Source organism: Chlamydotis macqueenii, chromosome W (genome assembly GCF_036417535.1).
Source record: "Chlamydotis macqueenii isolate bChlMac1 chromosome W, bChlMac1.mat, whole genome shotgun sequence".
Classification (NCBI taxonomy): Eukaryota; Metazoa; Chordata; class Aves; order Otidiformes; family Otididae; genus Chlamydotis; species Chlamydotis macqueenii.
In genome coordinates, this window is record NC_141592.1 from 47,298,626 (window position 1) to 47,314,595 (window position 15,970).

Sequence of the window (15,970 nt, forward strand, 5' to 3'; positions counted from 1 at the left end):
TGATCATATAAAACTCAAATCATCAGGAGATTCTATTTTAACTGATTTGTTTGTTTAATACTCTATGTTGCTGTATCTACGAGACTTTGATTCAGAGGCAGAGAGGCCTGCCAACAAAGAGATTTTCTTGAACTTTACCCAGTACAGTGCATCAGCAGTATTTGATCTATTTACTTACTGCTGAAGAGACAAGATTGTTGGATACCTGGAGTACCAGGGGCACTTAGTGAACAATCCAGACCAAATGGAATTGTTATGTTTGTGAGCAGCAGGCCTCAAGGACATCACTGAAGCCACTTGTGAGAAAGTACTGAAGCTGCCTGTAAGAAAGTACTGAAGCCACCTGTGAGAAAATAATGAGGCCGCCTGTGAGAAAGTAATGAAGCTTCCTGTGAGAAAGTAAACAAAGCAACCTTGAGAAGAAGGAAAACAGCTGGCATACGTGACTGGGGGCTGAACGTGTGTCGTAGTTCAGCCCTGATCAGGACCAGACTACGCAGTCTCTCTCTCACTCCCCCCACCTTCCGAGAGAACAGGGAGAGAAAATATAAGGAAAAACGGCTCGAGGTTTGAGATAAGGACAGGGAGAAACCCTTAAAGTTACCGTCACGGGCAAAACAGACTCGACTTGGGGAAAACTATTCATTTATTACTACAAACAGCAGGAGAATGAGACAGAAAACAAGATAACCTCCCCCCACCCCTCCCTCTTCCCAAGCTTAACATTATCTCTACTACCTTCCCCTCCCGAGCGGCACAGGGGGGAAGAGGGAATGGGGGTTGCGGTCAGTTCATCATACGTTGTTTCACGCCGCTTCTTCATGGTCGGGGGAAGAACTCCTCACATTCCTCCCCTGCTCCAGCGTGGGGTCCCTCCCACGGGCCACAGTCCTTCGTGGAACTGCTCCGGCGTGGGTCATCTCTTCCACGGGTGCAGTCCCTCTAGAACAGCTGTCCCAGCGGGCCCTCCACAGGCCACAGCTGCCTTCAGGCATCCACCTCCCCCGGTACGGGGTCCTTCACAGGCTCCAAGTGGATCTCTGCTCCTCCGTGGACCTCCATGTGCTGCAGGGGGACAACCTGCTCCACCATGGTCATCACCACAGGCTGCAGGGGAATCTTGGCCAGGAGCCACATTACTCCTCCCCCTCCTTCTGAACTGTCCTTGGCGTCTGCAGCCGTTCCTCACAACAGGCTGGTAGATGTCTCTCAGGATCTTTTTTTTTACATCTTATTCACTTCTCATCTCCTTTCCACTTCTTGCAGCAGGGCTGGACCGAGTCGGGCCCAGTCAGCTGCCTGGCGAGAGGCCAGAGGGTGAGGCCTGCAAGGCCCATGAGGCCTGCGCTTCCCCCTCTGCGCCTCTGCACCCGGTCAGCTTCTTCACATCTTCTCTTCTCTCTCTTTTTTTTTTCTGTTTTCCCATTCTTAAATATGTTATCGCAGAGGCGTTATCACGAGACATTCTGCTACCAATCGGCTCGGCCTTGGCCAGCAGTGGGTCCGCCCTAGGCCTGGCCAAGTCCCCTGAACAAAGGGGAGCGACTTCTAGCAGTTTCCTACAGAAGCTACCACCTTAGGCCCACCCTCACTAACAAAACCACGACAACGTGAAGCAGGGTGCAGGTGGAGAGAGCCGTGCGCGTGAACATAGAGACTTAACGAATCATATTTTAGCTAGGAGCACGTGCATGATATAGTTAACCAATTAGTAGAGAGCTTGCGCATGATATGGAATTAGAAGGGCTATATTAACCGGGATGTATCAACAATAAATTGGCATTTGCTTGATCATATTGGTCGTCAGCAGTGTCTGTTACTTCCGCGTCAACACAAGATTACCGGACAGCAAAAACTTCTGAGAGGAGAATATAACACAGTTACTCCCTGTAAAATCTGCATGCTTGGCTTTGCCAAGAGTTTTATTAATTTCATTGTATGTAAAAGAAAGCGTGCTCAACACCCTCCTTTATATTCCATTACAAATTTGTTTCATTTCACTTATTAACAATTTTGAGTCAAGGCCAGTAAGTTTAAACCATTTGCAAGCAATGTTTTTTAGAGTAAACTGGCTTTATATTTGTATCAAAAGAAAAGACTGTTCAGATGAAGTGTTGAATGCAACACAGGAATTAAATCAGAATGTTCACAATTACACTGACACCAAAGACCAATAAAAAGCAAACGCTATTCAGTAACACACAGAGGAATGCTTTATTTCACTACTGTCACTTTATCTAAATAGTCTTCAGTATCATATGACCCTTCCTCTCTGTCCTCTGCTTTATACTCCAAGTATTGTTTGCTAATCTTAGCCCAAAGTCCGTAAATAGTTCCAGAGCTAACACTGAAAGGTCAGTAATCTTGAATGCTGGATAATCACCAACTGCAAACACACTGAAATAAGATGCTTAAATACTTTTTAATTCATTTATTACCTGTGCACAAGAGGTAACTACCAATAAAAACTCATAAGATATACAGGGGTTTTTTTATATGAGCTGTCTCCATTGTATATGTTGTGTTTATACTTCATACAAATAAAAGCAAAAATTGTAGATTACTCAAGTAGTATAAATCTTATAGCATTTTGCTAGCAAAAAAATACATGCCAAAATCACCATAAGCAGCACTGGCACCCGCAAATTATAGCCTTCAATTTTTTCCTTTTTAATTTGTATCCTACATAAGGTACTACTGAAGGCTAATGGTTTACTAGTAAATAAATTGGACTGTTGTAAGTCAGACAAAGCCTGCTCAATCAACTGTGAAAGCTGATATTGTTTCAAAAAAAAAAGGAAGAATGAAGAACAAAAGTGATGCATGCAACAACAGAGTGAAAATGCATAAATTCCCCATTTGAAGAAAACTACTGCACTTGACCTTAAAATGCATGACTGATTTTAGTTATAACAAGACAATCCCAAGAATCAGAATGAAATAAAGCAACTATTTTAAAGATTTAAGAGCTGTTATAAAAAAATAAATTACATTTCTTTGAGTTAAAGAAACACTGCTATGAAGGTTGAGAGGCAAGTAGCCTTTCAATAGCTGCACTGATATCTCCTCCTGTTGCTATTAGAGCTTGTAAGTTTGCTTCATGGTTCAAAAAGCCCATTGCACTCAGCTGCTCCAGTTGTTGCCGAAATCTAACTTCTGGATTTTGTACCTGCTAAGAAGAAAAACCTCAAGCTATAAAAGCATAATACACATTTGACAAAAGTACAAGATTTAAACATAATGGGTTCTGAACCACTTCTTGTCTTTACTAAGTTCTGAATGTATCTTTTTTCAAGTTCCCCAAACTAGACTATGACAAATTTCATTCACAATTGATCAAACTTGTCAAATTAGCCTCAAATTTTAAGAGTATCTTCACTTATGTGACATTTTTGAACTACAAGAAGAGCTGCTTGTTTGATTAAAAAGGAACAATTAAATCTGATAAATGTGTCCCAAGAACAGTTTCTTAAAGATATGCATGTAGATTTTTTTTTTTTTTTATGAAAGAGCCTAATCTAGTAATGTGAGACAGCAAGATTTTGAGAATTTCACTGTTGGCAACAGTGAATATGGTAGGTTTTTTTTTCCTTGACATAAAAGTTACCTCTTTAACGCTCCGAGTATTTGTTGACTAAATTTACCAAAATTCTAGTTAGAAAATCTTCAGCCTAAGGCAAAGTGACAGCTGTGCTTTATGAGTAGACCTTGCTCAAATAAACTGCTCATAAATTAATGGCAAAATTCTCAATAATTTCAGTCGTATGATCTTCAACTGAGAGGCAATTTTGAAACAGAACAATTATATGAAAATAATATGCTTTAAGTATACAGGGTCAGAGTAATACTGAGAAGCCACTTTTCAAAATGAGTGAGACAGTTTACATATCAACACAAGATTTTTGCAGGTACTGCTAATTTTCCTTTTATTCTACTTAGTTTCATCCATTGAGAAATTACTACCAGTATTTTAAAACTGCATATACTTCCAAACCAATAAAATCCAAATATACTATCTGAAATTCAAACATTCCTCTCCCTCCTCACATTTGCTTCCCTCAAGCAAAACCAAACAGAATACTGAATTGGTAGCGTAAGATCTGGCCAGATAAAAATATCTACGGGAACATGGTTTCCTACAGCTACGCCTACCACCATGGTTACATAAAATAACATTTTTCTATGAGATCAGCAAGCTGAATTGCTTTATTCTGTGGCAACAGAGAAGATAAGAGCAAGACTGTCCCTTTTACCAGCAGTTTGCCATTACACTGGATACGTACCACAATGTAATGGTGCTGTTTCACATAGCACTCTTGAGATACCTCTCCACTGTTACGGGTGTGCCCCCTTTAAAGCCAGTCTTGCTCACCACCCTACATTTACCTGCAAAGCTGCCACCTTTGTTTGACTTCTGGAGCTCTCCAGGAAGCCTGAATCCCACTTGGTATGTTAACACAATGTACACTCTGCAGTCTGGACCTGCAGGATGTCAGGGAAGCATGCTACAAATGCAGGCCCCCAAATAACCTGAGCGTGGCTATTGTGAAGCATTGAACAGAGGCTGTCACAGCTACAGAGTAACAACCAGCAACACTGATACAAAGTACAGAGATAATGATGTTCAGTACACTTAAGTTCTTTTCTTGTCTGAGCCCACATTTCATTTGCCAGGGAATCAGTCTTCCCTTTAACACTTTAATCTGCTTATTTCCAGGCATTTCAGAAACTCAGGGGTATGAAGATAGTGTACAACAATCAACCACTCAGAGGACACTTTTACTCAAATGTGATGTTTTTACAGCATTTATTTGCACAGCTAGAACATCACTTTTAAGCTTCCTCTGCTCTCCTTTGTCCAGAAGTATTATGTTGGTTTATGCTGGGGATGAAGCCTGGATATTTAAAAATAAACAAACAAAAAAAACCACCAACCACCCAAAACCAACAAATGCTCCCACCCCCCCCACACACTAGAATACAGCGGTCTACTTATCTATTTTACCTGAGCATTTGCACCAGCAAGTGCCTGCAACATTTGTTGGAAAAACTGCTGGTGACCAGGTAGAACAGCCCCTGATGTTGGACTTGTATTTTCACTGGGGACAGAACTAGGTACAGTGGACCCTGTAGGAGCTCCAGTGCTTCCCAATCCACCTAAACTAGGACTGAATCTGCACAAATGACAAAGAGAAATACATCTCTAACATAGAAAATGGTTTAGTTGTAATGTCTCTTCCCATTATATGTAATTACTAAGTAAAAATTCTGTCAAATTGATGACAACTTAAGTAAAGCACCAAAACAAAGACCATAGCCATCGTTGCTTAAAAGTGCGTTGCAGACAAAAGCGTGACAGATTCTAAAACAAGTTTAGTGAAACTAAAAAATACAAGAGAAACAGTCTGTAAAAAATGGATAAACCTCTACGTGTTAAAAAGAAAGACAAAGCTGAAAAAAACTCAAACACAAGAGAAAAGTTCTTGTATAAATTTGTATGACAAATTCTTACCCTGGTATAAGTCCTGGTGCTTCCCTTGCTAATGTCTGCAAGCCCTGCTGAATCTGTAACAAAGCCTGCATTGCTCTAGGGTTTGACATAGCTGATAATGTGTCAGGATTCTGCATCTAAAAATAGGAGAAAAACTCATAATTGAATAATATACAGACATTCAAAATTTATCTTTATCATTATATGTTTTATAGAATCTGATATCCATTCAGAACTTGCTGTTTCTCAACTTTGTATTTGAATGTTTACATTTCTCATGGTTTTGTTAGTGAGGGGGGGCCTAAGGTGGTAGCTTCTGTAGGAAACTGCTAGAAGTCGCTCCCCTTTGTTCAGTGGACTTGGCCAGGCCTAGGGCGGACCCGCTGCTGGCCAAGGCCGAGCCGATTGGTAGCAGAATGTCCCGTGATAACGCCTCTGCGATAACATATTTAAGAATGGGAAAACAGAAAAAAAAAAGAGAGAGAAGAGAAGATGTGAAGAAGCTGAGCGGGGGCAGAGGTGCAGAGGGGGAGGCGCAGGCCTCATGGGCCTTGCAGGCCTCACCCTCTGGCCTCTCGCCAGGCAGCCGACTGGGCCCGACTCGGTCCGGCCTGGCTGTAAGAAGTGGAAAGGAGATGAGAAGTGAATAAGATGTAAAAAAGATCCTGAGAGACATCTACCAGCCTGTTGTGAGGAACAGCTGCAGACATCAAGGTCAGTTCAGAAGTGAGGGGGAGGAGTAATGCGGCTCCTGGCCAAGATTCCCCTGCAGCCTGTGGTGAAGACCATGGTGGAGCAGGTTGTCCCCCTGCAGCCCATGGAGGAGCAGAGATCCACTTGGAGCCCGTGAAGGACCCCGTACCAGGGGAGGTGGATGCCTGAAGGCGGCTGTGGCCCATGGAGGGCCCGCTGGGACAGCTGTTCTGAAGGGACTGAACTCCGTGGAAGAGATGACCCATGCCGGAGCAGTTCCACGAAGGACTGTGGCCCGTGGGAGGGACCCCACAACGGAGCAGGGGAGGAGTGTGAGGCGTTCTTCCCCCGACCATGAAGCAGCGGCGTGAAACAACATGTGATGAACTGACCGCAACCCCCATTCCCTCTTCCCCCCTGTGCCGCTCAGGGAGGGGAAGGTAGTAGAGATAATGTTAAGCTTGAGAAGAGGGAGGGGTGGATGGAGGTTATCTTGTTCTCTGTCTCATTATCCTGCTGTTTGTAGTAATAAATGAATAGTTTTCCCCAAGTCGAGTCTGTTTTGCCCGTGACGGTAACTTTAAGGATTTCTCCCTGTCCTTATCTCAAACCTCGAGCCGTTTTTCCTTATATTTTCTCTCCCTGTTCTCTCGGAAGGTGGGGGGAGTGAGAGAGAGACTGCGTAGTCTGGTCCTGATCAGGGCTGAACTACGACAACATTAAATCCTTCAGATTTTTTTTTGAGAAAACTTTCACAGGAGGTGATCAATCCACAGATAAAAGACATACTTTTGATTTCTGAAATTAAATGTCTAAAAACCGGACTATTTTAGATATAAAACCAAAACTAATGGCTTATGCTCACCTCTGCTTATAGATACCACATGTAAGTGACTAGTTATTTGTTTCAGTTAGAAGTCTTGGTAGCCAGACATGCTTCAAACAGCAGACAGGCTGATTAATCTCAGCAGCCTTCACTTGGTAAACTAGACCAAATTCCTTCTGCTGCAAAAATATTTTTTGATTCAAAGAAGTGCACAAATTAAGGTTAAGCTTCCTCCGGTGCAAAACAGAAGAACAGAATAGGGCACAAATATAAAATGTTCATTCCATCCTGAAATATGGGTGTATAATGAAACTTGAGCACAGCAAGTTTTTAAACACTCTTTATTTGTCTCTTGGATTTGTATCTTTGTGACAGTAAAAGTCAGAGGAGTATAACTAAATGTATAGCTGGTGAAGTTAATCAGGAGGAAAGCATTTCAGATTCACTGAAGTAAGCTGCTGTGGTTACTTTGTTTAAGAAAATAACCTTTAAGCCATGGCTTACCGTCTGATATTTAGAGTTGTTTTTACAGAAAACTGACCCAACGATCCTCTGAGCACTTAGGTGACTTGGATCTCTATTAATGTTTTTAATTCCAGCTGTAGAGTAGCAGCAATACTGGGTAAAACTTATGTATAAGGAGTAGAAAGAGTAGCTAACAGATGTGTTTTCCCAGTTGTGCTGAGCAACTGGTCATTTATTGCAAGTGCTTTCCATTATACAGAGGAACATTTCATAGTTTCCATCATCCGATCCCATAATAGTAACAGATGAGTGAGGAAGTATGGGCTGTGATACTGTCAACATTCTGAGAACACACCCAGGTATTTCTCCAGTTTACTTCATCTGTTAATGTTGCTGATCACCTAACATGACATGGAGAAGAAAGTAGAGAAATAGCTGTGCAGATAAACCCCAAGGTGATATTGATGGAAAGAGATACAAAAGCATTAAGAGCATCCAAGTGAAGATTAGGGGGATGGAAAACAAAGCAGATGTCGTAGTGGGTGTCTACTATTGATTGCCCAGCCAGGATGATAGCACTGATGAGTTATTCTATAGGCAATTGGGAGAAATCTCTGGATCGGTAGCCCTTGTCCTTAAGAGAGATTACAACTTCCCAGATATCAACTGGGAATACCATACTGCTGTGAACAGCAAGTCTGGGAAAATCCTGAAGTTTGTGGAAGATAACTTCTTGACACAAATACTCAGTGAGACAACTAGGAAAGATGCCCTCCTAAACTTGTCGTTTGTGAATAGAGAACGAACTCCCTTGCGTTCCTCAGGGGTTCGTGTTGGGCCCAGCCCTGTTCAACATCTTTATCAGTGACACGGACAGTGGGATAGAGTGCACCCTCAGCAAGTTCGCCAACGACACCAAGCTGTGTGGTGCCATTGACACGCTGGAGGGGAGGGATGCCATCCAGAGGGACCTTGAGAGGCTGGAGAGGTGGGCCAATGCAAACCTCATGAAGATCAACCAGGCCAAATACAAGGTCCTGCACCTGGGTCGTGGCAATCCCAGGCACAAATATAGGCTAGGCGGAGAATGGATCGAGACCAGCCCTGAGGAGAAGGGCTTGGGAGTGCATCCTGGGCTGCATCAAAAGGAGCATGGCCAGCAGGTCGAGGGAGGTAATTCTGCCCCTCTACTCTGCTCTCGTGAGACCCCACCTGGAGTACTGCATCCAGCTCTGGAGCCCCCAACATAAGAAGACATGGACCAGTTGGAGAGGGTCCAGAGGAGGGCCACAAAGATGATAAAAGGGCTGGAGCACCTCTCTTATGAGGACAGGCTGAGAGAGTTGGGGCTGTTCATCCTGGAGAAGAGGATGCTCCGGGAAGACCTGATAGCAGTCTTCCAGTACCTCAAGGGGGCCTACAAGAAAGATGGGGAGAGACTCTTTAGCAGGGCTAAATGTGGCAGGACTAGGGGTAATGGTTTTAAAATAGAGGGAGGTAGATTTAGATTAGATATTAGGGAAAACATTTTTACAATGAGGGTGGTGGAACACTGGAACAGGTTGCCCAGAGAGGTGGTGGATGCCCCATCCCTGGATACGTTCAAGGCCAGGCTGGATGAGGCTCTGAGCAACCTGATCTAGTTGGAGATGTCCCTGCTCCTTGCAGGGGGTTTGGACTAGATGACCCTTGAAGGTCCCTTCCAACCCAAACCATTCTGTGATTCTATGATTCTATGATTCTATGATTCTATGACTCGTGGGAGATGTGATGGTAGGTGGCTGTCTTGGCCACAGTGATCATGAAATGGTCAAGTTTAAAATTTTCAGTGTAATTGAGAAAAAGGTCAGCAGAGTTGCCATCCTGGATTTCAAGAGAGCAAATGTTAAGCTATTCAGGGAGCTACTTAGCAGTGTCCCCTGGGAATCTGTTTTTGAGGGCTTAGGGGTCCACAAGTGCTGGTCAGTTTTTAAGAACCACCTTTTAGAAGTACAGGAGTAGGCAATCCCACTGTGTCATAAGCCAAGCAAGTGGGGCAGAAGACCAGCTTGGCTGAACAGGGAACGCCTCTTGGAACTCAAGAGGAAAAAGAAATTGTATGATCTCTGGAAGCAAGGTCAGGCTTCACAGGAAGATTACAAAGCTGTGGTTCCTATATGCAGGGAGAAGACACGAAAGGCCAAAGCTCAACTAGAGTTGAAACTGGCCAGTATTGTGTCAGATAACAAGAAGGGATTTTTAAGTACGTGTGTTGGTTTTGTTTAGTGAGGGGTGGTTATGGTGGCAGTTTCTGCAAGAAGCTGCTAGAAGTTGTTCCCCTTTGTCCAGTGGACTAGGTCAGGCCTAGGGCAGATCCGCCGCTGGCCAGGGCCAAGCCAATTGGTAGCAGAATATTCCCTGATAACATCTCTGTGATAACAAATTTAAGAAGGGGAAAAGTAAAAAAAAAAAAAAAAAAAAGATGATGTGAAGAAGCTGAAACAGGGACAGAGAGGGGGAGGTGCAAGCCTTGTGGGCCTTGCAGTCCTCACCCTCTGGGGCCTCCTGCCAGGCAGCCCTCTGGGCCCAATTTGGCCCAGCCTGGCTGCAAGAAGATGTGAAAAGAACCTGAGAGGTGTCTGTCTGAGCCGATAGTGAAGAATCTCTTGTGAGAGGAACGGCTGCAGATGCCAAGGTCAGTGAAGAAGGAGGGGGAGGAGTAATGCTGCTCCTGGCCAAAATTCCCCTGCAGCCCGTGGTGAAGACCATGGTGAAGCAGGTTGTCCCCCTGCAGCCCATGGAGGCCCACAGAGGAGCAGAGATCCACCTGCAGCCTGTGGAGGACCCCACACTGGGGCAGGTGGATGCCTGAAGGAGGCTGTGGCCCATGGAGGACCCACACTGGGGCAGCCGTTCCAGAGGGACTGCACCCAGTGGAAAAATGACCCATGACGGAGCAGTTCATCAAGGACTGTAGCCTGTGGGAGGGACCCCATGCTGGAGCAGGGGAGGAATGTGAGGAGTTCTTCCCCCGAGGAAGAAGGAGTGGCATAAAGCGACAAGTGATGAACTGACCGTAACCCCCATTCCATCTTCCCCCCTGTGCCGCTCTGGGAGGGGAAGGAGGTAGAGATAATTGAACATAAAGTTAAGCCTGGGAAGAGGGAGGGGTGGGGGGAGATTATCTTGTTCTCTGTCTCATTATCCAGCTTTGTTTTTTAGTAATAAATGAATAGTTTTCCCCAGGTCGAGTCTGTTTTGCCCATAACGGTAACTTTAAGGATCTCTCCCTGTTCTTATCTCAAACCTCGAGACTTTTTTCTTATATTATCTCTCCCTATTCCCTCGGAGGGTGGGGGGAGTGAGAGAGAGTCTGCGTAGCTTGGTCCCGAGCAGGGCTAAACTACGACAGTATGTTAAGAGCAAGATGAGGTCCAAGGAAAACATTGGACCGATACTTGTTGAAGATGGTCATCTGACTAATAGGGATGAAGATAAAGCAGAGGCATTCAATGGGGTTTTTATTGCCTCAGTCTTTCATAATACCGATAGATCTTGGGTTGCCTGGTCCTCTGAGTTGGAGGACCACGACTGCGGGAACAGTAACTTTCCATTTGCAGACACTGAAATTGTAAGGCATCAGCTGTAGCAGCTGAATGTTCCTAAGTCCATGGGGCCTGATGGGATTCATCCCAGAGTACTGAAGGAGCTAGCAGATGTTACGGCAGGATCCCTCTCAATCATCTACCAAGGACAGGAAGGGGAGACAAGGAGGGGGTGTCGCTCTCTACGTCAGCAACCGGCTGGAGTGCATGGAGCTCCGCCTGGGGATGGAGGAGGAGCTGACAGAGAGCTTATGGGTCAAGATTAGAGGATGGGGACGGACAGGGGACATTACGGTGGGGGTCTGTTACAGGCCGCCTGGCCAGGAAGACAGAGCAGACGAAGCGCTCTATAGGCAGATAGGAGCAGCCTCACGGTCACAGGCCCTGGTCCTCATGGGGGACTTCAACCACCCCAACATCGGTTGGAGAGACAACATGGCAGGGCACAGGCAGTCCAGGAGGTTCCTGGAATGTGTGGATGACAACTTCCTCCTGCAGGCGATAGAGGAGCCAACAAGGAGGGGTGCCATGCTCGACCTTGTTCTCAACAACAGGGAGGGACTGGTGGGGGATGTGAAACTGAAAGACAGCCTTGGCTGCTGCAACAACGACACGGTGGAGTTCAAGATCCACGGGGCAGCAAGGAAATTACATGGCAAGCTCTCTGCCCTAGACTTCAAGAGGGCGGACTTCAGCCTCTTCAGGGACCTGATGGGCAAAGTGCCATGGGAGGCAGCCCTGGAGGGAAGAGGGGCCCAGGAAAGTTGGTCCGTATTCAAGGATCACCTCCTCCAAGCTCAGCAGAGGTGCATCCCGACGAAGAACAAGTCGGGCAAAAAGGCCAGGAGGCCGGCGTGGATGAGCAAGGAGCTCCTGGACCAACTGAAAGTAAAAAAGGAAGCCTATAGAGGGTGGAAGTGCAGACAGGGAGCCTGGGAGGACTACAAAGAGGCTGTGCGAGTGGCCAGGGATCAGGTGAGGAAGGCCAAAGCCCTGGCAGAACTGAATCTGGCCAGGGATATAAAATGCAACAAGAAGAGCTTCTATAGGTATGTAGGGGACAAAAGAAAGTCCAAGGAAAATGTAGGCCCCCTCCGGAAGGGAACTGGTGTCCTGGTTACCCAGGACATGGAAAAGGATGAGGTACTCAATGACTTTTTTGCCTCAGTCTTCACCCATAAGAGTTCTTGTCCTGCCACCCAAGCTGTAGAAGGCACAAGCAGGGACTGTGAGGATGAAGAACCGCCCACTGTACTCGAAGAGCAGGTTCGGGATCATCTGAGGAACTTAAAGGTGCACAAGTCCATGGGACCTGATGAGATCCATCCACGGGTCCTGAGGGAACTGGCGGATGAAGTTGCCAAGCCACTGGCCATCGTATTTGAGAAATCGTGGCGGTCTGGTGAGGTCCCCAATGACTGGAAGAGAGGGAACATAACCCCAATTTTTAAAAAGGGGAACAAGGAAGACCCGGGCAACTACAGGCCAGTCAGCCTCACCTCTGTGCCTGGCAAGGTCATGGAGCAGATTCTCCTGGAAACCATGCTAAGGCACATGGAGAGCAAGGAGGTGGTTGGTGACAGCCAACATGGCTTCACCAAGGGCAGATCGTGCCTGACCAATTTGGTGGCCTTCTATGATGGGGTAACAGTATTGGTGGACAAGGGACGAGCAACAGACATCATCTACCTGGACTTGTGCAAAGCTTTTGACACTGTCCCGCACGACATCCTTCTCTCTAAACTAGAGAGACATGGGTTTGATGGACGGACCACTTGGTGGATAAGGAGTTGGCTGGATGGCCGCACTCAGAGAGTGGTGGTCAACGGCTCAATGTCCATGTGGAGACCGGTCACGAGTGGCGTCCCACAGGGGTCTGTGTTGGGCCCAGCCCTGTTCAACATCTTTGTCGGCGACATGGACAGTGGGATAGAGTGCACCCTCAGCAAGTTCGCCGATGACACCAAGTTGTGTGGTGCCATTGATATGCTGGAAGGGAGGGATGCCATCCAGAGGGACTTTGACAGGCTGGAGAGGTGGGCCCATGCCAACCTCATGGAGTTCAACCAGGCCAAGTGCAAGGTCCTGCACCTGGGTCATGGCAATCCCAGGCACAAATACAGGCTAGGCGGAGAACGGATTGAGAGCAGCCCTGAGGAGAAGGACTTGGGAGTGCTGGCGGACGAGAAGCTCAACATGAGCAGGCAATTTGCCCTTGCGGCCCAGAAGGCCAACTGCATCCTGGGTTGCATCCAGAGAAGTGTGGCCAGCAGGTCGAGGGAGGTGATTCTCCCCCTCTATTCTGCCCTGGTGAAACCCCACCTGGAGTACTGTGTCCCATTCTGGAGCCCCCAACACAAGAAGGACATGGACCAGTTGGAGAAGGTCCAGAGGAGGGCCACGAAGATGATAAAAGGGCTGGAGCACCTCTCTTATGAGGACAGGCTGAGAGAGTAGGGGCTGTTCAGCCTGGAGAAGAGAAGGCTCTGGGGAGACCTGATAGTGGTCTTCCAGTACCTCAAGGGGGCCTACAAGAAAGATGGGGAGAGGCTGTTCAGCAGGGCCTGTTGCAATAGGACAAGGGGTAATGGTTTTAAAATAGAGGGGGGTAGATTTAGATTGGATATTAGGAAAAAAATTTTTACAATGTGAGTTATAGAACACTGGAACAGGTTGCCCAGAAAGGTGGTGGAAGCCCCATCCTTGGAAATGTTCAAGGCCAGGCTGGATGAGGCTCTGAGCAACCTGATCTAGTTGGAGTTGTCCCTGCTCCTTGCAGGGGGGTTGGACTAGATGATCTTTGAAGGTCCCTTCCAACCCTAACCATTCTATGATTCTATGATTTTGAGAGTCTGCGGAGGTCCCTGTTGACTGGAAGCTAGCCAACGTTACTCCAAGTTATAAGAAGGGTGTGAGGGAAGACCCATGAAGCTACAGACCTGTTAGTCTGACCTCAGTACCTGGGAAAATTATGGAGAAGATCATACTAGGTGCTACTGAAAGACATTTAAAGAACAAAGCAATCATCAGGCACAATCAACATGGGTTCACAAAGGGAAAGTCCTGTCTAACTAATTTGATATTCTTCTACGATAAGGTCACCCACCTAGTGGATGAAGGGAAGGCAGTGGATGTAGTTTTTCCTGAATTTTAGGAAGGCTTTTGATACTGTCCCTTCACAGCATCCTTCTGGGCATGTTGTCCAACTGTGGGATGAGCAGGTACACGGTGTGCTGGGTGAAGAAATGGCTGAAGGGCAGGGCTCAAAGGGTTGTAGTGAATGGGGCTACAGCTGGCTGGTGACCAGTCACTAGTGGTGTTCCTCAGGGCTCAATTCTAGGGCCAGTTCTGTTCAATATTTTTATCAATGATCTGGATGCAGGAGTTGAATGCACCATTCGCAAGTTTGCTGATGATACTAAACTGGGAGGTGCTGATGACTCTCTTGAGGGCCAAGAGGCCTTGCAGAGGAATCTAGATAGATTGGGCCATTGGGTAATCATCAATGGCATGAAATTCATGTTATTATTTATTTTCCTCATAACACTACCTACATGCAATGAGATCCTAGCAACACACATTTACTTTGATTTGCAAGGACTGTCTAATGATGGAACTCATGCACTGGATTAAATTTTTAATTCCTATAAATTTTGCTTAGTCCTATTTAAAGGACAGAGTCCTAGTATACACTGTGACAGCTAAGATAAAGCAAATACCAAGGCTGCAACCACAATGGTGTAAGAGGGAAAGATGCTAGTAAGGCAGTCTTTACAGGTAAATATCTTCAGAACTCACTCCACTTCTTTTGAATTATCTTATGACTTGCCTCTTTCAAGGCATGCTGTAAGGTCTCTTTATCCCAAATAATCAGGGCAGACTTGAGGAGGTATGAGAAAAGTACCGTAAAAGTTTATCTTAGTAGTGGGAAGAGTAATAACCTTTTTTTCTTTAATTTGCAAAAGAATTCATGTAGGAAACAAGGTTTTCTCTGGCAAGTCATTTCTTCTAAGCAAAGACATAACAGCAAATCAAAGCAGTTGTGCTAGTCACAGACAAAAACATCCACTAAAAGCCAGATTTAACTTTTGAAAGGGATGGAGAGATAAATCAAGCATTTAATTATCAAGGGACAATGCAACTCTGTTTCTAAAGCTAATGAGAATACATGTAACAGAATCTAGCTTTAAGTGAAATTAAGGAAAGGCATCAGTTTATTTCAAAAATTGTCCACTGAATTTCAGATATTTATTAACAACACTTAGTATCTCATCTTACTTGTTGAAGGAAAGTAGGCAGCTGCTGTCTCATTTGCTCCTGAAGTTGAGGATTTCCAGACAATAAAGGATTATTCAACATCACCTATGGGACAAAAATATTTAACATCATAGATCAAGCACTAGATCAAAAAGTAAATACCAGAGTGGATTTTAAGACAACTATTTACCACATATGAATCAGAGAACTATTATAGATAATAGTCTATGATAACTTCAGAGTAATTTCCTACTTCTCCTTTGGCCAAAACTTGTTCCGAAACAATGAATCACCAGTATTAGAATTGACTGAAATAATTGGTGGTGTGGAGTTGGTTTTTTTGTTTGTTTGTTTGGTATTTTTGAGTGTTTTTTTTGTTGGGGGGGGGGGTTGGTGGAATTGGAGGAGATGTTAAACTTCTGAAGTGAATCTTTGCCAGATCCTTGTCAAAGCAATCTCATTTATGTAACAAGAAAAGTCTTTCCTGGTCAGCCTCCACTACAGATGTGATGGTTTCCCTGTAAACATCGTCTGCAGAAAACTTGGGATATTTTCCAATTAAGTGTTTAATATATTAAAGATAATACTATTATCTCAGTTCAACATTTGACTTTGGATATTATTGCTGTAAGTAAAATTGGAAAGCACTTCTAC

At 45.2% G+C, this 15,970-nt stretch overlaps 1 protein-coding gene across 2 annotated transcripts in view; it reads right to left on the reverse strand.

Moving 5' to 3' along the window:
• Nucleotides 1–2,493: 2,493 nt before the first annotated feature.
• LOC104474303 (ubiquilin-1) overlaps nucleotides 2,494–15,970 on the reverse strand; it is a 44,479-nt gene continuing 31,002 nt past the window's right edge. The window contains exons 8-11 of one of the 2 annotated variants that reach the window (XM_086769604.1): nucleotides 15,338–15,421; nucleotides 5,513–5,628; nucleotides 5,006–5,174; nucleotides 2,494–3,169 (exon numbers count right to left, since the gene is read on the reverse strand). In XM_086769604.1, the coding sequence (XP_086625730.1) occupies nucleotides 3,017–3,169; nucleotides 5,006–5,174; nucleotides 5,513–5,628; nucleotides 15,338–15,421 (522 nt within the window). In that variant the 3' untranslated portion in view covers nucleotides 2,494–3,016. Of the gene's footprint in view, nucleotides 3,173–5,005; nucleotides 5,175–5,512; nucleotides 5,629–15,337; nucleotides 15,422–15,970 lie in introns of both variants that reach the window. The other variant, XM_086769603.1, reaches the window with a different exon arrangement.